At 57.5% G+C, this 23,358-nt stretch overlaps 2 protein-coding genes and 1 long non-coding RNA gene across 10 annotated transcripts; 1 reads left to right on the forward strand and 2 right to left on the reverse strand.

Annotated features, from left to right (window-relative positions):
* Positions 1–17,831, forward strand: CNOT3 (CCR4-NOT transcription complex subunit 3). Of its 8 annotated transcripts, none has more exons than XR_004441183.1 (18): positions 1–300; positions 5,222–5,296; positions 5,412–5,479; positions 5,733–5,807; positions 5,951–6,040; positions 6,292–6,420; positions 6,524–6,619; positions 7,878–8,100; positions 8,193–8,326; positions 8,883–8,939; positions 10,414–10,789; positions 10,872–10,995; positions 11,783–11,978; positions 14,451–14,550; positions 14,653–14,851; positions 15,090–15,305; positions 15,947–16,072; positions 17,569–17,803. XR_004441183.1 is itself a non-coding variant. In XM_033229091.1 (18 exons), exons 2-18 carry the CDS (start codon positions 5,272–5,274, stop codon positions 17,665–17,667), a joined length of 2,250 nt encoding a protein of 749 aa, XP_033084982.1. In that variant the 5' UTR covers positions 1–300; positions 5,222–5,271; the 3' UTR covers positions 17,668–17,831. The 8 variants fall into 8 exon arrangements, 5 of the variants coding, with proteins under 5 accessions (XP_033084982.1, XP_033084983.1, XP_033084980.1 ...); XR_004441185.1 differs by having other exon boundaries at positions 7,881–8,100; positions 17,569–17,802; XR_004441184.1 differs by lacking the exon at positions 17,569–17,803 and adding an exon at positions 16,802–16,889.
* Positions 17,832–17,850: 19 nt separating this feature from the next.
* LENG1 (leukocyte receptor cluster member 1) lies at positions 17,851–21,972 on the reverse strand. Its single transcript, XM_033229093.1, is given in 4 exon segments — positions 17,851–18,166; positions 19,002–19,264; positions 20,546–20,725; positions 21,841–21,972. Coding segments are annotated over 4 exon segments (792 nt in total). The 3' UTR covers positions 17,851–17,949.
* A 398-nt stretch (positions 21,973–22,370) lies between these two features.
* Positions 22,371–23,340, reverse strand: LOC117093662. Its single transcript, XR_004441186.1, has 3 exons — positions 23,124–23,340; positions 22,742–22,818; positions 22,371–22,648 (listed from the first exon to the last, which is right to left on the reverse strand). It is a non-coding gene; the product is annotated as an uncharacterized LOC117093662 (long non-coding RNA).
* Positions 23,341–23,358: the final 18 nt, after the last annotated feature.

A 23,358-nucleotide genomic window follows, 5' to 3' on the forward strand; every position in this document is an offset into this window, starting at 1 on the left:
TCGGGACTCGGGGGCGGGTCGGCGCCAGAGACGAGAAGAGAGGAGGGGAGGCCTCCTCCGCCGCCGCCATCTTGGACCGGGCCCGGTCAGCTTCCGCGGAGCCATCGGCAGACGCCGCGGCCTCCCTTGAGCCCCGACCCCCGTCGTCAGAACAACCCCGGGCCCACTCCCCCAACCCCACTTCCGCTTCGCGCCGCTATCGCGATAGCGCCCGGGCCCGGGGCGCGAGAAAAAGGCGGCGGGCGCTCGCCTCCCCCGCCTGTCGCGATACGCTCCTCAGCGGCGGCGCCAGCTCCTGTGGTGAGAGCGTCAGGCTCGACTGGGCCGGACCCCTTCCCCTCCTCCCCCCGGCGCCATCGGCCGCCCTTCCCGCAGCCTCCCGCCCTGGCGACACCGCCGTCTGTCGCGACATGGCCTCCCCTCGCCTGCCCCCTGCCGCCGCCTCTGCAGCGCGGGGCTCCCGGCGGGGGGCGGCTCCCTCCCTCTCGCCCTCCCGTTCCTCCGCCTCTTTCACGCCCCTCAGCGCCGCCCGGGGGTCCTTCCGCGACCCGGACCCCGGGCCCCGCCCGCCGCCACCTCCCCGCGTGGCATCGCGTCGGGCCCCCCGGTGGGGGTGTGAGGGTGTGAAGCCTCCCGGGCGCGAGGTGCCCGCCCCTCTCCGCGTCGGTATTGGCTCCTGGCTGGAAGGATGGAGGCGCCCCTGGTCCCAGGTGCCCGCCCTCTCGGGGCTCAGGTGCCTGCCCCCCTCGGCCTCGGTCCTTCGCGTTGGGGGGCAGCCTCCGCGCCGGGGCTTCTCTCTCGACGGTGGCGGGGTGGGGGGTGTGCCAACACCCCGGGACGAGGACCTCAGCTGGGTGGGGGAGTCACCCTTCCCAGGACCGAGGCCACCCTCCGCATCCGTCCTCACTGCTCCCCGGAGCGCAGCCTCCCCTGGGTCTCAGGTTCCAGCTGTCCGTCCGTATCGGATGGGAGCCTCTTGGGAGAGGAGTGGAGGAGAAACTCCTCGTTAGTTGGAGCCTTTGCCGAAGTTTGCACCTCTGTAGTCTGCAGCTCTTCCCTCTCGGAGCGAGAAGCGCCCTGGGTGCCTCAAGCCTCGCATCCCGCTGCACCGGGCGCCTGCCTTTTGGGGGGGTCTGGCTTTCTCCCACCTGGGGTGCAGGACCGTCCTCAGTGTGGCCCACGTCTGGCCTCAGCTCTCACACTTCTTGGATTGTGGTGTCTGCCCCTGGCTTTGCAGCCTTGAACTCCCCTGCATCCTGACTCTCCGACCTGGGTGTGGGCCTCTCCCGGTGATGTCAGGGCCACTGTGGTCTTGCTGCTGGGGGCTGCTGGGCTCCCCTGGCGCTCAGGTGCCTGGGGAAGGTTTCGTGGTGAAGGACACTAAGCCCCCACGCGGTCCATGTTAGTGAGCTCCCACTGCGGGCAGCGCCAGCTCCTCTTTCTGAGCAGTCCCTGCCTCTCGGTGCAGGGCGGCCACCCACCCCGGGGTGAGCTCTCGTGCCCTTTTGGTGAGGGGTGTTGATGTCTCCCCTCACTCCTTTCACCCCTGCCTGTGAGGCGGCTTCTGCCTTCACACCAGCCTCCTCCTTTAGGGTGTCATCTCTCCAGGGACCAAGAAGCCCACTGCCCTTGATATTTGCCTCAGATCCCACACTGTGGGTTTGTTGTCTTCCCATCTCCCCTCACGCTGGGCGTCACAGTTGGAGAGCAAGGGTTTCGCGTTCCTGCCCGGCTGCTGGTACTCCATGGGAGTAGGAAGCTTCCTAGACCCGGGTTCCTGTACTGCGAGGTGGGGGCTCTTCCCTCTGGGGCTGTGCCTTCTCTCCAGGGTAAGGACCCTTTCTTGGTGTTGCCTCCCCCAGGAATAAGGTTCTTGCCATCCTTGGTATTGGTACGGCTGCTCTTCTGGACGAGGTGTCCACGCCTCTGCGTGTGTCCCCACCGTAAGGCTGAGGATTCCTCTCGGGTGCAGGTGCCCCCGGCTAATGCTTCCAAAACCCCCTCTTGATTTTTCACTGTATGGGGTGAGGCCTAGTTGCCTGGCTGTGTGGATCTAAGATACCTGAGTCTCAAGTGGGAGACTCCACGGTAGACCCTGTCCCTGGAACCAGAGACTTCTCTGGTGTAGACTTTCTGAAGTAGGAGTTTCCAGCCCCCCACCCTTGGCAGGGGCATCTCGGTGGAGATGACGACCTCCACCCCAGGCCCTAACGCATCCTCCTAGAGTCTCAGAGCCTCTGTGTGGCCATGTCAGCAGCCACCCAGGTTAAGGATCACCCTTCAACATCAGTTCCCAGAGCTCCTTGCTACAGAGGCAGAAGCTCTCCCAGATCAAAGGCGCCTCATGACAAAGACCACTGTGTGGGCACATGACAGCCCTCAAGGTTAAGGACCGCCTGGCATTAGTTCCCCAGGACTAAGCCTCCTGCCCCTCCCTCCTTGAGTCTTTGTGTGGTGGTATCATCTTCCCTGAGGTGAAGTTTGGGGGGCTCTTCTTGACTGGTTTTGGCCCTCATTTAGGCATGTTGGCTCCTGTGAGGCTGGTGTCCTGCTCACCCCACCCCTTGTGGGTCCCTGCCCTGTGGGAGTGTGTGTTCCTCTTGGGTGAGTCTCCTCCTGGGCCAAGGTTCCCAGAGTCCTCAGTGCTCTTGGGGAGCCTTCGGGGCCGGAGCGCAGGTTCTTCACGCCTGGGAGTGGACCTGCGAGCACCACCTTCCTTGGAGGATCTTGGTGGACGCCCCACTGACTACAGCAAATGGGACTCTTTCTTCTCTGGCAGCGTCTCTGCTTCGAGACTCAAGCTCCAGCTTCCCTTCTCTCTGGTCCTTTGCTGGGGGGACCAGAGGTACAGACACCCTCATGATATAGGAATTTTCTTAGGGGGAAGGTGTTGTCTCTGCTGTGACTAAGGCTCCAGCCTCTCTAGGGGACAAGTACCCTGGGCCTGTGGCACTTGTCCTTCTCTGTGGAGGAGCTGCCTCCTCACTGGGTCTCCGCGGTAGCCGACTTCGATGTCACGCTGCTCTGTCTGAAGCATCACCTTCCTAGGTTAGGGCTCGTGTTCCCTCCAGCTGGCTGCTGACCCTCCAGCACTTCCTTCTCTGGCTGCCACAGTGTGGTCTCCTCTCTGGGGGTATTCTTCCTCTGTACTAGGGTGCCAGTCCTTTCCGTGTGGAGACGCAGGGAGGGTATCACCTCCCTTAGGTGTTGATTGCCTTGTTTAGGGGTGAAGACCATGAGACCTCTTCTCTCTCTGGGCTGGAGCACCTGCCCATGACCCTCTGTTGGGTTCCTGGGATGGAAAGAGGGAGCGTAAGCTCTCGTTTCACATTCTTGTTCCCCCTATGCAGTAAGAGGCTTTTCTGTGTTGGGGTGTTGGACTTTGGTGAGGATCCCTGCACACCTCAGGGCTGGTGTCCGGGCCTTTGCCTTGTATAAGCTCCCTGGATCAAAGGGACCTGCCCCTCCTCAGTCAGAATCCCCACTGTGGCACTTTCTCCTGGGTCCTTTTGTTGTTGCTTTGCCTTCCTGGAGCTTCCCAGGTGTGGCATGGTAGCTGACTCTGGGCGGGGGTGCTGCCTTTTGCTTTAGGTTGGGCCTTTTACTGAGGAGATTTGAGTCTCCTCCAGTGTAAGGTAGCACCCCCACCTGTGACCACCCAGAATGGGTCCCAGCAGTGTTGGGAAAGTTCTCCCTGGGGTTAGGGTACCAGCCCTGTCTTCTATGGGCTTCTTGTTCTAAAGCACACCTGTCCTATATGGTTGCTGCTAGTCACATGTGGTGATTAGTAACTAGTTAAAAATGAAAAATTCGGTTCCTCCATTACACTTGCCCTATTTCAGATGTTCAGTGGCCAACAGATAAGCATGAATAGAGTGTTTCCAGCATTGCAAAGTTCTGTTGGACAGCACTGTTTGCCAGATGTTCCCTTCCTTGTGGGTGAGGACCCTCTTGGTGTGACTTCCCTCTGTATTGAGGTTCTTAGTCCTCAGTATGGGGCTGTTTCTGTCTTGACAGTAAGTGACTACTCCCAGGTGTCCTGCCCTGCACAAGTAGAGTGGGAGTGGCCCCTGGATCCCAGGGAACTGTGCTTTTCATTATAGGCCCCCTCCCTGGAGGGGAAGAGGGCAATCTCCACTGATATCTCAGAAGTCTTCTTGGCATAAGCCTCTCTCCCCAGGGCTCCCTGGTCTCGCCGTCAGGCCCTAAGGTGTGTCTTCCCTTGGACTCAAGCTCCTTGGTACTCCCTTTTGACCTCAGTCTTCTCTGGGTTCCATGTAACTTCCTTTAAAATAAAGACGCTCCTCTCTTTAAGTTTTGGGTTCCTGCCCTGATGGTGCATGTTTCCCTGAGTCTCAATTACCGATCCGCTTGATATGGGATTCCTTCGTGTGTGCAGATTGGCTCCCCACAGCTGTGGTACCTTTGCACCCTCTTATCTTAGTAAGATTTCTGTTTTCTCCCAGGTCTCTCTTGGGTACTGCCTTCTGTCCCCAAATCTCTAACCTTGGTGTCAGTTTCTTTGGGTTAGGAGTGTTATTTCGTTTTGGTTTAAGGATCCTGCTCTGGAATAAATTTCTTGGTGGTTTAAGTCCCTTCTGCTTGGCATTCAGCCCTGTCTGTATGAGTGGGTTCAGCTCTTCATAGTTTTCGGCATCTCTGCTCGCCGTCATTTTCCCCCACCCCCAATCTTTCTTCTCTCACCTACAGCTTACACACACACACAGCACACACGCACACGCCCTTCTCTGTGAGCTGCCAGTTTCGCTTGTCTGCTGGCTTGTCTGAGGGATGACCTCTTCTAGCCACCTCTGTACCCAGCCCCTCCGAGTAGGAAGTGTGATCTGCAGGGCTAATGCCTTCATCCCAGTCATCAGCTGTGTGCAGCATGACTTTGTCCTGCTCTGAAAAATCTTTTTGAGTGTAATCTGGGGAGAAGGGACTCCATGCTACAGGAATTTTCCACTTCCTGAGTCAGAGGCACACAAAAAAGTATGTAACTTTTCTTGTTTCAACAAACTTGTGGGGTCCTCTGTTGACCAGACACTATGCTGGGCAGTCAAGTGAGCATCAGGAGAACTGGGACTGGTCTCTTGTCAGATAGCAAATGCTTCTTTCCTTTACCAGTCCCACCTACCTCACTATGCTGACAAGGTCCATGTCTCTGGGTTTTTACCAGCCGGAGAATACGTGTTAATTCTTCTCCAATCTCTCCTAGCAGCGTCAGTCTCCAAGAGAGTATGAAGAGAGTGCGTCTGTAGGGCAGGGAAGATGGCGGACAAGCGCAAACTCCAAGGTACTAGACTGACTTCCTACTGCACCTGTAGCCACGTGCTCCCTCTTCTGAGGACTGCTCTTGAGATACCTGCCGCCTGGGCAGGATTCTCACAGCCTTCTTCCTCCCTGGCCAGGTGAGATTGATCGCTGCCTCAAGAAGGTGTCCGAGGGCGTGGAGCAGTTTGAAGATATTTGGCAGAAGGTACAGGGGCTGAGACCTTAATCATCTGGGTCTTCAGAGAGGAGGGCACAGGAAGAAGGCTCAGGACCTCTGGGTGTTGACCGGGGGAGGGGCTACATATTGCAGATGTTGAGGACCTAAGAGAATCAGCTCTAAGACTCATTGGGGGTAGGGGTTGGGGGGTCCTCGAGTCCCCAGCATAAGGAAGACTCACTGGAGTGGGTACTGGGACATCCCCTCCCACACTGACTTCTGAATTCCCTGCATCCCCCAGCTCCACAATGCAGCCAACGCGAACCAGAAAGAAAAGTATGAGGCTGACCTAAAGAAGGAGATTAAGAAGCTACAAGTGAGGGGGCTGGGGGCCTGGACGCCTGTGTCCTGAGGGTTGAGGGAACTGGGAGAGTGGACTGCTGGGTCCCAGGGAGAAGGAGCTGTGGGCCCCAGTTCCCGGGTCCTGAGGTCTGACTTTCTTGCTTTTCCCATCCGCAGCGGCTGAGGGACCAGATCAAGACTTGGGTAGCGTCCAACGAGATCAAGGACAAGAGGCAGCTTATAGACAACCGCAAGCTCATTGAGACGGTAGGAGCCTAGAGCCTGAGTCCTAGAGAGGTGGGAAGGTCACCAGATTCTTGAGATCTCAAGGGGCGGAGGCAGCGCGGCCAGACCCCAGAGTTCCTCAAGAGAAGTAGGGTTTCTGCACCGACGGGAGGGGAAGAGGCAGCGGACTCGGAGCTCAGAAAGTAGGGTCATGAGGCTCAGGTCTGAGTGTCTGCTGGCCCTTAGCTCCTTTCCCGCCTTTGAGAGGCCCCTGCCGACTGCACTCTCTACAGCAAATGGAACGGTTCAAAGTTGTGGAACGAGAGACCAAAACCAAAGCTTACAGTAAGGAGGGCCTGGGCCTGGCCCAGAAGGTAGATCCTGCCCAGAAGGAGAAGGAAGAGGTTGGCCAGTGGCTCACGGTGAGTTGGGATGGAGAAGAGGAGGTGAACTCTGAGGATCCTGAGCCCTGGGTGTAGGCGGGAACCCTGGCTGATGGCTTTCCTCTTCCTCTCCCTCCCCTAGAATACCATCGACACGCTCAACATGCAGGTGGACCAGTTTGAGAGTGAGGTGGAGTCACTGTCAGTGCAGACACGCAAGAAGAAGGGCGACAAGGATGTGAGTGAGGGAGACCCCACACCTTTGGGATGGGGATGGGCCTGGGGATGGGCTGGCCAGCAGGAGGCCAGTCATTTAGGCTCCTGGGAGTTGGGGCCTGGATTCCTCAGGCAGACAGGGCCAGCAGCCGGGATTAGGGATTTGAGAGACAGGATCGGGAGGGCTTAGCAGCTGCCTAGGTGGGACAGGGAGGAGGTCAGACAGAATCTCAGGGTCCCCTGGGTGTCTGGGTAGACAGTGGGGCCTTCGTGAAGAGGAACGATTAGGGGGAAGGTGAATGCAGGTTGAGCTTGAGCCACAGAGTAAGTGTGAGACCTGAAGGACACCCCTGGCAAGAGGCCTCCTGGCATCTAGAGGACGCTGGTCCTAGGGAGAGCACAGTGGGTAGAGACAAGCAGAACATGGAGAAGGCAGAGAACTGGGCCTGAAGGAAGAGAGGAATCTGGGACGAAGCTGGATATTGGGGTCCCAGGTTCTAAAATCTGGGATTGTGGGCTATGAGTTCAGAGGGATAGAAACTGTATGGACTTGTTGAAACCAGAAACACAGGGAGGGGAGAGCCTGGTCCTCAGGGAAGCTGTGGGTGGGAAAGGGTCAGGAAGTGGAAGATGACAGGGTTGGGTGTCAGATTCTGAGGGGTTTGGGAACCAGGGGCTTTTGGGGAGATGATGGGTCCTCGAACAGAGCAGGGATTTGGAACTGAGACTAAGATGTTCAATCCGAAAGGGGCCTTGAGAGGAGGGCAGGAGCAAGGCTTATGGATCTTTGCTCCCTCTGGGATAAATGGGTGGGGTTGGGGGGTCCTAGTGATGACAAATATCATCACGATTCTAAACAGCAAGCTCCTCACAAATGGGGGTTATCATTGTTACTGCTGGAGCAAGCTGGAGGGTATCCGTATGCCAGAGGCAGTCAGTGGTGGGCGGGCTCAGTTGAGAAATCAGGTGAAGTGCAGATGGAGGCCAAGTCATGGGATGGCAGAAGGACCTCTGGGGTTGTTTAGAGATTTCCAAGGACTCCTGGAGCCAGAAAGGTGTGGGAAGAGGAGGGAGCAGAGCAGTGGGATCCCAAGATGTCAAGCCCTGTGGTCCCCACGGGGCTCAGGGGGGGTTGGACCCCGTACTGCACCACCCCAGACGGGGCTGGCGTGGAGGCTTTGGGTCTCCACAGGGGTCAGGGACTGAGGACAGGTTCTGTGGGGGCAGGAGGGGCCAAGCAGGTGGTCTGCAGCCCCTGAGCCTGGCCCTGGGCTCGCCAGCAGAAGCAGGACCGGATCGAGGGCTTGAAGCGGCACATCGAGAAGCACCGCTACCACGTGCGCATGCTGGAGACCATCCTGCGCATGCTGGACAACGACTCCATCCTCGTCGATGCCATCCGCAAGATCAAGGACGACGTGGAGTACTATGTCGACTCATCCCAGGACCCCGACTTCGAGGAGAACGAGTTTCTCTACGATGACCTGGACCTCGAGGACATTCGTGAGGCCCTGGGGCTGATCGTGGCACAGGAAGTGAGGGCCCAGAGTGGGCTATGTGAGCCAGCTAAGCATGCCCTTCTTCTGCCCCCACAGCACAGGCGCTGGTCGCCACCTCCCCCCCCAGCCACAGCCACATGGAGGATGAGATCTTCAACCAGTCCAGCAGCACACCCACCTCGACCACCTCCAGCTCTCCCATCCCGCCCAGCCCAGCCAACTGTACCACGGTGAGGCCCCACGGGGCACTAGTACCTTGTGTTTCCAGCAGGGCTGGACTGGAGGAGGCAAATCTGGGCCACTCCAAAGTGGCTAGGGGAGAGTAACTGAGGAAACACAGATCTAGGTATCCAGGGTCTAGGCTCTTGGAGCACACCCTAAGATCCTACATCTGGGTCCCTAAAGAACATAAAGAGTAATAGGGTGTATCCTGGGCCATTTTAGGTCCTGGATCTGGGAGGTGGGAGGGGCTGGTGCCTGGGCTGCCTGAGGAGGCTGGGTAGCTGGCCACCTTGGGCAGGGATCCAAGGGTTGGATTCCCTGTGGAGAGCAGGTTCCCAGATCCTTAAGAGGCTGGTGGGTCAGTGCTGGCTCCCAGAAAACAAGAACACTGGAGAGCCTGAATTTAGGTGGTTTCTCCAGGCAGATTAGGGACAGCCATTTGACCAGCTCTGGGGCTGCAGTGGCAGTCAGTTGGGCCCAGGGCCCGGGACATTCAGAGATTGGTGGTTCTCTGTCAGACCCCCAGAGGTCACACAGGTTTCTGTTCTGCCTCTCCTACCTCAGGAAAACTCTGAAGATGATAAGAAGAGAGGACGTTCCACAGACAGTGAAGTCAGCCAGGTGGGTGTGAGTCTGGAATGGATGGGCATGTTGGGCAATATCCCAAAGGCATATTGAGGCCTGAGTGCTGGTCACTGTGCTGGGCTGGTGGACACAGGTGGGTCAGAAATCAGTGTTGCCCTGAGGGCAGGTGGGCAGGGCAACTGGACAGGTGACTGGGGCTGTGGTCAAGGGGGTGGCACAGGTCACCCCTGGCCTGGCCAGGCAGGCAGGAGATGCTGCTGTGGAGTGCCCTGGGCTTGAGATTCAGGTGAGTTTGCCTGGCAGGGAGAGGCGGCAGCCAGTAACAAGGGGAAGTTGTGACAGAAAGCTTGGAAGTGTGGAGAGATGGTTGGCCAGGTGTGCAGGGCCAGGGGTCCAACTGTGAGCACAGGGAGGAGTGGGACTCTCAGGCTGAGGGGCTCAGGCTTTGTGGACCTGAGTGGCCTCCAGAGCCAAGCAAGCCTAGGAAGTGATGGGGCCTTTGCTGTGCTGATAACACACACTTCAAGTTTCTGAGAGGAGACGGTGGTGGGCAGTGCTTCGCCAACTCCTTTAACATCGCCCAGGACAGGAGCCTGCTTTCGGAAATGCTGCTACAGAAGAATGTTAGGCAGGAGCAGCGTGGGCCTGAGGCCCCTCTGTGCGCTAACGGGATGGATGGTTTCGAGGGGACACCCTGAGGGAGCACTGAGGGGGCTGGCGTGGAGACTAAGACGACCCGCAGGTAGTAGGGAGGGCGGGCAGCAGGGCCAGGAGGTGATGAGGAGAGACACTGAGGCAGGTACTCCAGGGGCCAGGCTGGGCTCTGCCACCTTCCCAGGCTCCCACTGCCAAGCAGCGATCCCAGGAGAGAAGTGGTTAGTCAGTCCTGTTGGGTTCTTGGTAAGCGCAGGGAGCCTGTGGGGTGGCTGGGAAGAAGTTCAGGAGGTGGTTGGGCTCGGCAGCCTGAGTGCCGTCGGCAGTTGCCTGCAGTGGGGATACCGTGAGCACATTTACCCTCCCACCCGTTTCTGGAGTGCTGGTAACTTACAGCCCTGTGAGTAGTTTCTGTGACCCTTCAGGTGACGTTCAGAATTACTATCCAGTTTCCAGCTGTTTTTCCTTCTACTCTTGGACATTAAGCTGCTCTAGCTAATCTCATATTCAGGACATTTAGATGTTTCCCACTAGTCCCCTGGCTTCCAACAGATGGATCTTCTCTGGCTGACAACCTAAGTTGTGGTCAGATCCCTGTGGGGGTGTCCGTGGGGCAGTGTCCAGGCAGGACTTGGGAAGCTGGGCAGGCTGGAAATCAGTGTGTGTTTTAAGCATGAAGGTGACTGAAGCCATGAGGGTGAGTAAGGTCACCCAGGTTCCCAGGAGGGCGGGAGCAGTTGGGGGCAGCGAGGCCAGAGAGGAGGCTGCTGGGACGAAAATGGAGCCTGAGGTGGGGGTGGTGAGGGAGACCAGCTGGCCCACTGGGTCCTGATCCTCTGCTCTCTCCCACCCGCAGTCTCCAGCCAAAAACGGCTCCAAGCCTGTCCACAGCAACCAGCACCCTCAGTCCCCAGCTGTGCCGCCCACCTACCCCTCCGGCCCCCCGCCTGCTGCCTCTGCCTTGAGCACCACTCCTGGCAACAATGGGGTCTCCGCCCCAGCAGCACCCCCAAGTGCCCTGGGCTCCAAGGCCAGTCCAGCTCCCAGCCACAACTCGGGTACCCCTGCCCCCTATGCCCAGGCTGTGGCCCCACCGGCTACCAGTGGGCCCAGCACGACCCAGCCCCGGCCCCCCAGCGTCCAGCCTGGCGGCGGCGGCGGAGGTGGAGGGAGCGGCAGCAATAGTAACAGCAGTGCCAGTGGAGGGGCTGGCAAGCAGAATGGCGCCACCAGTGAGTGGGGAGGCAGCGGGGTGGGCATGGGCGGGGCTGGGCAGCCGCCGGCAGCCCTTCCCATTTTATTCTTTGTTCCCAGGTTACAGCTCAGTTGTGGCAGACAGCCCGGCAGAGGTGGCTTTGAGCAGCAGTGGGGGCAACAATGCCAGCAGCCAGGCCCTGGGCCCCCCTTCCGGCCCCCACAACCCACCTCCCAGCACCTCGTGAGTGTCTCGGCCATCGGCAGGGTTGGGATGGCCGCCTTTTGGCACAGAGAGCCGCTGGTGCCTCACGCCTGCATCAGGGTTCTGGGGCCCCGTCCTTGCTGCTGGGAATGTCCGAGCACCGTCCTCCGCCTCTGTCGGGTGCTAGCACCCCCGCGTCTTTCCAGCACGGAAACTACATCAGCCTCCCTGCTTTGCCCTTTCTAAGATACGTTCTCATCTAAGTGGAAGTTTTCTCAAGAGCACCATACCCTTTCCTCCCCATTTCTGTGACCTGCCCAAGGCTACCTGACTGCCACCGCAGGGTCACTGTTCCACTTTTCCAAGTGAATTGTCCCGAAGTCCTCCGTCCTCTGCAGCCACTCCTCCAAGTCTTAGCTCAGACCGTTCCACTGTGTCCGCCTGTTTCTCGAAGACTGCCCCAAGAAAGACCAGTGCGCACAAAGGAAAGGCCTGCTTCCTGGCCCCCTCACCCCAGCTCCAGCTGGCCTGCCCAAGAGGGAATGGGCCCTGTGTCCACCTGCCCAAGGCAGCTGGTTTTGATCAGCCTGTGGCCTGGTGGGGCATACCCCCGCCCCCGCAGCTCTGCTCTACTGATGAGAAACCATTCCAAAGATTGGGTTCTGCTTTTGTTTGCCCAGAGCCACTTTGTCCCATCTGTCTACCCTCAGCCGCCCCTCTCAGATCCCGTCTGATGTGTGCAGTCTCCCCTCCCTCCAGCCAGGCCTCTCTGCCCATCCCACCCTCAGGGACCCTCCTCTCAACCCCTCTCTTCCATGCTCTCCAGGAAGGAACCCAGTGCGGCAGCCCCAACAGGGGCTGGGGGTGTGGCCCCAGGCTCAGGGAACAACTCAGGGGGACCCAGCCTCCTGGTGCCACTGCCTGTGAATCCTCCCAGTTCCCCAACGCCCAGCTTCAGTGATGCCAAGGCAGCCGGTGCCCTGCTCAATGGGCCTCCACAGTTCACCGCCCCGGAAATCAAGGTGGGCTCCTTGGACATCCCCCGAGCCTCTGTGTCCTGACTCTGCTGTTCCTTTCCTCCAGGTCTCCAGCTGCGCCCCCTGCCCCCACCCCCTTTCTGGATCTCTCTCTCTCTAGCTTTCTGTCCCCTTCTCACACTTGCTGCTTCTGCAGGTCTTTCTGTACCACTCTCCCCGTGACCTTGATCTCTGGGGCTCTCACACCTCCCGTCTTGTTCCCTCCAAAGCTGTGTTTCTGTGGGTCTCTTCCTTTTTCTTGGTTTTACTTGTTGCTTGCTGTCTCTGGGTCTCCATCTTCATCCCCACCCAGGCCCTCAGTTTCTGTCCCCGTTGGTCCTCACAAGGCATACCAGTCTCTCGAGTTCACATGACTCATTACTTAGCTCACTACCCTCCTTTTCCTAGCTAAGAAACCATTTCAGTCAAGAAAACACTTGTTGAAGTCCGCTGGGGGCCAAGCTTTGTGCTGGGTGAATGCAGCCTGGTTCCTCCCTTTAGGAAGCTTCCCTGCTGGGGCAGCTGCAGGGAAGGTTGCTGTGGGCCCACCAAGGGGCATCTGAGCTGACCTGGGAGACAGGCCCAGGAAGGCTCTGAGAGGGGGTGATGTTTAAGCTGAGACCTGGACCAGGCAAGGGGGCTAATAGCTGCAGGAAGGGCTTCAGGAGGTGCTTTAGGAGGAGCATGCATCTTTAGGAGGCTGGGCAGGATGCAGCAGAGAGGAGAGAGGTGTCCACTCTGCAGGAGGCAGTGCCACCAGCTGCAGGGCTGAGATAGTGGGTGTAGCAGGACAGGACGGGGGATCCTGATCATCCAGGCTCAGGAGCTGGGGCTTGGCTTGTGAGCCAGTATCCTGTAGCGCAGCTTCCACAGGGAGGCAGCGTGTGCGCCCAGGCTGTCCGGGGCCAAGTCTTGGCATTGTCCTTTCTGTGCCTTCCCTTCATCTGGGAAATGGCAGTCATCACGATTATACCTACCATATAGGTTTATTTGGAAGACTAAATCATTCTTATAAAGCTCTTGGAACAGTTTCTGACCCAACAGAAGCATTAATTTTTTTTTTTTTTGAGATGGAGTCTTACTCTGTCACCAAGGCTGGAGTGCAGTGGTCCCATCTGGCTCACTGCAAGCTCTGCCTCCCGGGTTCAAGTGATTCTCCTGCCTCGGCCTACTGAGTAGCTGGGACTACAGGTGCCTGCCACCATGCCCGGCTAATTTTTGTATTTTTAGTAGAGATGAGGTTTCACCATGTTGGTCAGGTGGATCTCGAACTCCTAACCTCAGGTGATCCGCCCGCCTCGGCCTCCCGAAGTGCTGGGATTACAGGTGTGAGCCACCGGGCCTGGCCCAAATTTTAGAAGTATGGTAGACAAGATATTTATAGTGCATGCATTTTTCTGGAAAAAGGGGAAACAGTAGCTTTGAGATTTTCAAAAGGGGTCCATACCTTTTAACATCACCACTAACAAAAAGGAATTGCTGCGGTGGTCGGGAACCGTGGCAAGGTTTGGAATAGAGAAGGAACAACATGACTTCATTGGGAAGGTCCCCCGGGGCTGGTGAGGACAGGATAGAGGGAGGGTGGTCTGGGTAAGAGAGGACAGGCTTGGGCTGCGTGGGGCATGGTGGCGTGACAGGGAAGGGAGCCATCCAAGGTGGGTTAGAAGCAGGATGGATAGCCGGGCGCGGTGGCTCACACCTGTAATCTTAGCTCTTAGGGAGGCAGAGGCAGGAGGATAACTTGAGCTCGGGAGTTTGAGACCTGCCTGGGCAATATAGCAAAACAGGATGGATAAGCCTTGGCGACTGAAGCATTGTGGAGTCCCGCACAGGGCTGGGGTTAGGGACAGCTGCACGTGGCCGGAGGAGATGGAGGAACCAGCCCTGACTTTGGGGAACAGAAGCCTGCTGTAACCTTTGTAATAGGAAACGAGGCTGTGGCTACAGGTCTGGAGACCCAGCCTACCTGTTGCCAGCAAGGAGACTGAAGCCTAGCAGGGCTGGGCTCACCCTGATCCCAGTCACCCCATGCCAGTCAGAGGCAGACAGCTGAGCATGTAGACTCCTGCCTCCTTCAAGACAGGCGGGAGCTCTCCCAGCATGTAGGTGTCCCTAGTGAAGCAGCGTGTGCTGTTGGCACATGCTTTGACAAAAATGGTAGCGCACTGTACATATTCTGCAGGTTGACGTTTACTTCTGTAGTATGTCACGGACTTGTGTTTTGAAAATCTCCGTGCAGTATTCCACGGTGCAGAGTCCCACTTACTAGACGTTCCTCTGCTGATGAATGCGTCAGTCGTTTCCAGTTGTTTCCCTACAGTTTGATGCTTTTACCTGTCACGGGTAGATCATGAGGAGTGGCTCCTTGGCCCTCCACAGCCCCCAAGCAGGGCAGGCGAGCGCATCTGGGACCTGTGTCAGGCTGCACTTGCTGCTGCAGCCCAAGTGCTCAGGCCAGGCCTCTCTTTTCCTCCCCAGGCCCCTGAGCCTCTGAGCTCCTTGAAGTCCATGGCGGAACGGGCAGCCATCAGCTCTGGCATTGAGGACCCTGTGCCAACGCTGCACCTGACTGAGCGAGGTGAGGAACCCAGGATGGTGGGGAAGCAGTGGGCCAAAGAGGAGGGGCTGACCCCGACCCATCCTCACTACTGAGGGGCCGGACCCCCACCTCTCCCCACAGACATCATCCTGAGCAGCACATCAGCACCTCCGGCCTCAGCTCAGCCACCGCTGCAGCTGTCAGAGGTGAACATACCGCTGTCGCTGGGTGTCTGTCCGCTGGGCCCTGTGCCCCTCACCAAGGAGCAGCTCTACCAGCAGGCCATGGAAGAGGCCGCCTGGCACCACATGCCCCACCCCTCTGACTCTGAGCGTATCCGGTGAGGGCCACAGGGAAGGGGGTTGGGCTGGGGCTTGAGTCTTAGCAAGGAGGCAGTGGCTAAACCTGTGAGGCTGTGGGTAGAGCGCCAGGCCCCTGACTTGGGCTCTCCAATGAAGGTCAGCACCGCCCTGGGTCTTTCTGTACCATCTCCCCCGTGGGGATGCAGTTCTGAGCACCCTTTTGATCAGGGCAGGACTAGTAGGCAGCTGGCACTGACCTTCCTGTTGCTCCCACAGGCAGTACCTTCCCCGGAACCCCTGTCCGACGCCCCCCTACCACCACCAGATGCCACCCCCACACTCGGACACTGTGGAGTTCTACCAGCGCCTGTCGACCGAGACACTCTTCTTCATCTTCTACTATCTGGAGGTACAGCAGGGCCCCCGGGGCAGCCTCGGGCCCCCCGGCTTCGCCGCCACCGCCGCCGTCCCCCCTCGGGCTGGAGGGGTGAGGTGGGTGCCCCACTGCGGCCACTAGGACCGCACCCCCTCCCTATTCCCAGTCCTGGGCCCACCCCGCCCCCCCCCGCCAATTCAACCTGTCCCTGTCCCCGCTTCCAGCCCAAAGGTGTTAGAACTGCTCAGGTTGAGAGCGAGGCTGGTCCACTGTGGCTCGCCCCAGCCCTGCTTCCGATAGCTTACTGGCTCACCCGTGGGGCCCCCACAGCCCTGCTCCAGGAGCCCCTCCGTCTAGGCCGACCCCACTCCACTCGTGAGCACATTCCCAGGCCTCCCTGGAGGCCACTGGGTAACTGTCCAACCTCCTCCCAACCCCAGGGAGTCATGAGTGGCCTCCACCCTCATCCCCACCTGGGAAATTTTCTAGATTGCCTCCTCTCAGCTCTCATCACACATTAGTTTTCTTCCTTCTCAAAGCTTCTCTGAAAGCCATTGTCACCTCCTGTCTCATTTTCCTTCTCCTGACCAGCATTGGTATGTTCTGTGCCCCCAGCCCCAGCTCCAAGAGGCTTGTCCAGCCCAACTGTGGTCTGTGGCGGGGGCCGGGGTTCAGCCCTGATGTCCTGCCCCGTCCCCCTGGCTCCCCACCCAGTTTGGGGGCCCCCTGATCCCCCTCTCCACTGTTCCTCCCCCAGGGCACTAAGGCACAGTACTTGGCAGCCAAGGCCCTAAAGAAGCAGTCGTGGCGATTCCACACCAAGTACATGATGTGGTTCCAGAGGCACGAGGAGCCCAAGACCATCACTGACGAGTTCGAGCAGGTGAGGGCCAGGGCCCCGCCCCCTCTCTTCCCGCTGCTAGGGTTGGGGTAGAGTCCCCAGGCTCCGGGCAGCCCCTGCTGGCCTCCGCCCTCACCTCCACCTTTCAGCCGGCGCAGTCCCTCAGCCTGCCCCCTGACCGAGTTCTCCTCCCTCGGGCTGTCTGCTCAGCCTGGAACACTGCCCTCTCATCCTCCACTTGGCCAGCTCCTAGGCCTCCTGTGGTGGGTCTTAGCCCAAATGTCCCTTCCTCAAAGACACCTTCCTGGCGCCACCCAGCCTGGTGCCTCCCCCTTGCAGTGCTGGGCACACTTGCTTGGGTGTGGGATTTTCCCAGTACATCTCCCTGTACCAGGCTGTGGGCTCTGCTGCCCAGGGACCTTGATGGCCCCCCTTTCACCTCCAGGTCCCAGCACCCAGCAGGGCAGGGGCTCAGTGGGGAAGCTATTTTTTTTAATGGGCTTCTCAAGCTTTAATACTGGGAAATTCCTGCTTCTTGCAAACACTCTGGAGCCAGCCTACCCGGGTTTGAGCCCAGTCTAGCTGTGACTCTGGGCAGGTCACTTGAACCTCTGTGTCTCCATTTCCTTATCTGTACAAATGGGGGGAAGAAGAGCTACCTAATGCAGTTGTTATGAAGATTAAATGAGTTAATAACATGTAAGTACTTAATGGTGACTGCTACATAGTCAGTGTCATGGATTTTTTTTTTTTTTTCCAAATTACTTTCAGTTGGTGTGTTCTACAGTGACGTTTTTCCCCACCAAATACTTCCCTGAAGCCGAGCCCCTTCATGGGGATGAAGTATTACAAGGTCCTTGTCCTCAGAGAACTCAGTGTCCTCTCCTAGTTCTCCCAGGTTGCCATCTTGGAAGCATTTAAGACATTGATTCAGAACCTAGCTCCCCTCCCACTGTGTCCTCAGACATTGACTACAGACCTCCTGTCCTTTCCTGGTTTGGCCCAAAACCGTCCTCCAAGTTAGTACATTTCAGGCCATCCAGTCATTCAGAAATTCCCACACCACTGCCATCACCAATAAAATGTCCCTGCAGAGTGCTTGGATTTAGACTCTGAGCCTGTTCCATTCTCTAGAACAAGGGTGTCAGTACCCGCTGCCTGGAGGTCTTTGTGAAGATTAAATGCTAGGCTGTGCATCCTGTACTCACACGTGAGAGGTGCTCAAAAGCCGCAGCCCTCGAGAAAACGAAGGCTGTGCACTCACACCTGGGGCTGGGGCTGGGGCTGGGGCCCCGCTCTGGCAGCTGGCTTCGGTGGAACCTCTGCGGCCCCCTCCGTTTCCTCCTCGCTGAAGTGGCATGATAACATATCCTACCCAAGAAGACCTTGTGAGGGTGGAATGAGAGTGTGCGTGCAGGGCAGTTGGCCCGTGCCTGACACACCGACAGCCCTGAGAACTGTCCCCTTTGTCTGTCGGTCCGGCCCAGATCCCAGACCACCTCCTGGTCCACTCACTGACCGCCTTCTCCCCCGGCCAGGGCACCTACATCTACTTTGACTACGAGAAGTGGGGCCAGTGGAAGAAGGAAGGCTTCACCTTTGAGTACCGCTACCTGGAGGACCGGGACCTCCAGTGACACCAGCCCCTCCCTCTACCCACCCCCTTCCCCCTGCATGCTGATCCCCCTGCCCAGGTGAGGGCCCTGCCCTGGAAGACTGGAGGGAAGCCCCAGGCCACGGGGCATCCCCCTCTCCCAGGAAGCAGGGAGGGGGCCGGGAAGTTTTCCTCTCAGCCTCACCCAGGGTCCCAGTGAGGGACATTTTTTGGTAAACCTATTTTCATTTTGGAAAATATTTATGAATAAATAGTTTTATATGACGGCTGGCAGCAGCGGCCTCTCCTGTACCCCCCTCAGGAGTCAATGAGCAAAGTGAGGGTCCTGCTGGCGGGGGCGCTGGGCCAGCTGGGGGTTGAATTGGGAGTTGTACTGCCGCCTCCGGTCATCTGTCTCTTCTTCCAGCTGACCCTCCTGTAGTGCCCGGCCTTGGACCCGGGCCAGCAGGGCCTCTGCCCAAGCCCTCTCAGCTGCTTGCCTCCGAAGACGTTCAGCTCGAAGCTGGTCCAGGGATGGAGGTCTGCAGGGAGAGGAGTGAGGTCAGAAAGCCGGTAGCTCCTAGGAGGCCATTCCCCCAACCTCTCCCATAGAGGGAGCTGCCGCCTGGAAGCCCTGCTGCATCCAGTATGCCCCAGCCTCAGCTCTCAGGCCTTCTGGAAGAAGCCACTTGGTCCTGGGACACCATGGGCACGTCTCTGGCCTTCCCTTCTGTGGACTTTGGTCCTCCCCAGTCTTTAAACTCTGATGCTCCTCCAGGTCAAGAAAGCACAATGAGCAGCCCCCTGGCCCTCTATGGGCCTCAGTTTCCCTTTCTAGAGAAAAGAGTACAGGCAGTGTACCCCCTCTAGACCAGGGGTACAGCATCCTGGAGACAAGCCTGCTTTTACTGTCTTAACCCAGCAGCTCTCAAACTGTTTGGTCTCAGGACCCCTTTATACGCTTTAAAGCTGAGGACCCTAAGAGCTTTTGTGTAAATGGATTCTCTCTCTTAATATACTGCAAATCAGAAGTGAAAACTAAGAAAGTTTGGACACAAGCATCTGTGCCATTAGCCATCAGAACGAGGGTGTCTTCTCATCCCGCAGCCTCTGGAAACCCGCACTATGTGCCTGAGAATGCGAGTGAAAAAGGCCAACGGTGTTAGGAAAATAGGCTTGATTACCACAGCACCCCGGGAAAGGGTGGCAGGACCCCTAGAGCTTCCTGGACCACATGTTGAGAACCACTTCACCCAGCCAGCCCTTCACAGAGTCCCTGGTTGTCCTGACCAGAGACCCTGCAGTGCCCATACTGGGCTGCTGCCAAGCCCTGAAAGTCTGGGCCCTGGTCTACCAAGGAGGGGTCTTCCTTCTTACTCCTTGGGTCATTGCTTCTCAGACCCCTCCTTCTTTTCCTTTCTGCTGCAATTGCCTTCACCGCTGTGCTGTCTCTTCTTCCCCAGATGCTTCTGCATCTCCCGCAGAGGGTCCAGACAGCTCTTGATCTTCTCATCTGGGGCTGGGCCAGGCGGGGGGCCCCCTCACTGTGGGGGTAGCTGGTACCAAGGGGGTTGAGTCTATGCTTCTGCTGCACTCTGGCCCAGGTATGTCAGGATGCCCAGAGCTTTCTCTTGCCTCTCCCTGAGGGGACCAGGAAATACAAGAGATGGGATATAATCTTTCAAAGTGTCAGGTGTGTCCCCCTGACATAGGAATCTAAGTAAACAGGTACCTAAGGCTTATCATGAACCAGTTGTACCAGGTGCTGGGGATGGAAGACACCAACAGAGGCCAAGTTCCCCCTGGGGGGACAGTGGCAGGTACAGTAACAGCAGGGGAAGGAGGGCAAAAGTGGAGCCACTTGAGTGTTCAAAGGCAGGCATCCTTGCAGAAAGACTTGAAGAGAAGCCTGAAGGGATCAAGCAAAGCAGAGGAGCCATGGGTGGGGTCAGCAAGTCCAGAGACAGCAGGTGAGTGACAGGAGCTCATGTACCTGTGTTTTTTGAGATGCAGTCTCGCTCTGTTGCCCAGGCTCGAGTGCAGTGGCACCATCTAGGCTCACTGCAACTTCTGCCTCCCAGGTTCAAGCAATCCTCCTGCCTCAGCCCCGCTAGTAGCTGGGATTACAGGCACGGACCACCATGCCCAGCTAATTTTTGTATTTTTAGTAGAGACGGGGTTTTGCCATGTTTGGCCAGGCTGGTCTTGAACTCCTGACCTCAGGTGATCCATCCACCTTGGCCTCCCAATGTGCTGGGATTACAGGCGGGAGCCACCGTGCACGACCACTGATGTACTTTTTACACTTGATCTTAGCCAAAAAGCAAGAGGCGACTGATTCGGTTTTTTTTGTTTTTTTTTTTTTGTTTTTTTTTTGAGATGGGGTCTCGCTCTGTCACCCAGGCTGGAGTGCAGTGGTGCAATCTCAGCTCACTGCAGCTTCCACCTCCCGGGTCAAGCGATTCTCCTGCTTCAGCCTCCAAGTAGCTGGGATTACAGGCGTGCACCACCACACTTGGCTTATTTTTTTGTATTTTTAGAGATACCATGGTGACCAGGCTGGTCTTGAACTCCTGACCTCAGGTGATCCACCTGCCTCAGCCTCCCAAAGTGCTGGGATTACAGGCAAATGAGCCACAGCTGGCTGATTTACATTTTTAAAAGCCCATCAGGTTTGAGACCCCTCCAGTTTGGAGAACTGAGCAGTTTGCCTAGCAGCTGGGGACCTCTAGCATCTCCCTCCAAGCCCTGTGGGCGCCCAGATGGCAACAGCCAACACTTCTTAAGTGTCATGCTTTGGTATGGTTCTAAATTCTGTGTGTGCGCTCTCGTTTGACCTTGATCACAAGCAGTGGCTAAAGTGCCCTCTGCCCCCAACTCGATTCAGGGCTCCTCTAATGAAGTGCGTGAGGCCAGCTTACTTTCTCCTGTCGCTTTTCTTCCTCGTACTCTTTATTGCCTCTGATCACTCCTTTCCCTTCCTCCAGCAGCTCCCGAAACAGGTCCACAGGGCCAGAACTTGGGGCTCCTGCCTCTGCTGCTTCAAGCTCAGGCAGTGAGTTCTGACGTCTGGCTTTCTTTCGTAGGAATTCTGTATGGGCCTGGGGAGAAAGTTACAGGCAGGGCATTCAGAACCTAGAGGTAATTCAAGAACTGTGAGTCTGGTGCCCACCACAGAAAATGGCAGTCCAGGGTGCTGGGTTTATAAGAAAGGGAGCACTGGGCGCCTAAAAGAGGCACCTGTCCTAGCTGGGGGTGAGGGTAGGCAGATGAGGCAACGCCTGGGTTTTGTAAACTGCCTTTCAAATAGTAAACCACGGGTCATCAAGGATGGCTGGGAGGAGGTCCCTGGCCTAAACCAAAGGGGTTCCTAACCTCAAGTGAGACAATTAAAACAGCCATAAAGATAGACCAAACTGCATTAGGCTAGACGATCTGAATTCTAGCCATGGCTCCAAGTCACTACCCCAAGTCGACTGCTGAAGCCCTGTCCCCCGCCTTCAGGACACGGATTTCAAACAGCGCTCAGCAGCCTACTGAGATTCTAAAAACCAAGACTACCTCCCACCCACTGTGGCGGATCAGACTAGCTAAGGAACTGAAAGTTGGGTGTACACCAAACAGATTTAAGGAGCCATACAGAAAGCCCGTGTTTGTGTGTATGTGTCTAGGGGGCTGTGCAGGAAAGGGCTCGCCCGATGGCATAGAGCCTGGCTGTCCCCCTCTCCTTAAATGTGCCTTCCCCTCACTGAAGCCATCTCACTTCGTGCAACGGCGATGACAGTGCCCCTCTAAGAACGAACAGTGCCTGTTGGGGATTCTACAAGTCAGGCGCTCTGCATGTAGTTAGCATACAATAGGTGCTCAATAAATAGGCTGTGCAGGCAAACTAAAAAGTGATCCGAAGTTCCTTGAACTGTCCAAGCGCTCATGTATTCATTAAATGTTTTTAAGCTTCTCTTTTGTGCTAGACACTGTTCCAGCCATGTGAAATACATCAGTGGGGGGAAACTAAGACGAAGGCGAGATCAAGGGAGGTTTCATGGAAGTGGGCACAAGGTTTGCAGATCAACGTCCTCGAAAACCGGATCGGCGCCTGGTCCCGAATTTCACACAGGGCACGCTGAGCCTGCGCAAGGCCTCCGCTTCTGGCCCCCCAACCGCCGCACGTGCGCGCTGGGCTCTGGAGGTCCGTCTGGCAGGCCTCTGAGCTTACCTCTTGCTGAGCCAGCAGTACCCTCCGCTCACGCTCCTTCTCCTCCTCCTGGGCCTGGGCCTCGTCACGCCGAACGCGGGCGACACTGTCCTTGTTCCGGACGTGCCAGCTCTTCTTGGGCAAGATATTCATGGCTTTGTAGCTGTCCAGGGACTGGCACGCCCGCCACTTTGCACTTCCTATTGGCGAGAGCGTGCCCCCCTTCCTTTTGTCCCTACTTCGACCACAGATTGGTTCCGAATTAGTTGGTACGGCCCCCTGGCCTGTAACGGCAGGTGATTGGCTGAGACGTCCTTTTCACAGCGAATGTTAGGCGTTGGGCTCGTGGTGTCCCCTAGCAACCGCCTCTTATCTCAGATCTGAACCTATCATAAGTTGGCCCGCCCCTGATGCTACCAGATGCGGCCGTCGATTGGTCAGCATGACCGTCAAGTCTCCTTGCGGAAGGGCGCTCCGCACCGACAAACATGCCCATACATTTGATTGGCTCCTGCCCTGCGGTAGCCCTGCCCCCACCTTCAGGACGCAGATTTCAAAGCACGCTCAGCAACCTCGGCTGTATTTATTGATACAAGAAAGATCACCCGAGAGTCAGGGACGTGGCGGCGAGGGGCCCTGGAAATCTCCAGATACCAAAGCTGGAAGGGCGTGGAGTCTTCTCCAGTTCTCCTAGTTTACAGATGTTGTGACCTAGACTTACAATGGGCCTGGGGTCTGAAAGTGGGACGTGAGCTGCTGGGGTCAAAGAGCCGGTTTGGTGGAGGTCAGCGCCACAGCGCGCCGTGCCAGGAAGACTATTCTGCGCCTCCTGGGGCAAAGAGAGGTGGAGGTGTGACAGCCCTCTTCCCCAACCCCTTTCCATGTTCCCCAGGGGCCCTCTCAGGGTACCCGCCTGGCTCACCGTCTCTCTGACGTTTGAGCTCAGAGATGAGGCGTCCGTAGGAGTTAGCCCGAGCCACAGTGTACCCCATCAGGATGCTGGAGGAGACAGGAACGAAAGCCACTCCTGACACGCTCTTCGAAGTCAGGGATGAGGACCCCTAAGCCCCTCCTCGTCCAGGCCCAAGGAGTTCAGTCTCCCAGCACCTCTGCCTTCAGATCCAGGAGTCCTAAGTCCCGCTCACCTCCTTCTTCGGACCCAGCAGTCCAGGAGCCTAGGCCTCCTCCCTCAGACTCGGTACATTGCCTGCTCCCACCCCCAAGCCTTTCCTCTCTTGGACGCAGGTGGTGGCCCCCAGATCACACGCATTCAAACCCAGACCCAGAAGTCTGGCCCACCTCACCTGGAGATCAGCAGAAGGGGCACAGCAAAAGCCTGGGTCCCCAGGAAGAAGAGGAAGTTCTAGGTGGTCTCAGGGAGGCTGGAAATAGACTCAGGGATCTGGGCCCAGATGGACGACTGCTCCCGGAATGGACCACACAGCTTTGAAGGCGGGATCCTGAAGTCAAGACAGGCTGGGATCACGTAGAGCCAGGAGTCTGAACACTGAATGTGGGGAGAGGGAGGGAGAGAGGCGG

Source organism: Trachypithecus francoisi, unplaced genomic scaffold (genome assembly GCF_009764315.1).
Source record: "Trachypithecus francoisi isolate TF-2019V2 unplaced genomic scaffold, Tfra_2.0 Lachesis_group12, whole genome shotgun sequence".
In the NCBI taxonomy this organism is placed as follows: domain Eukaryota; kingdom Metazoa; phylum Chordata; class Mammalia; order Primates; family Cercopithecidae; genus Trachypithecus; species Trachypithecus francoisi.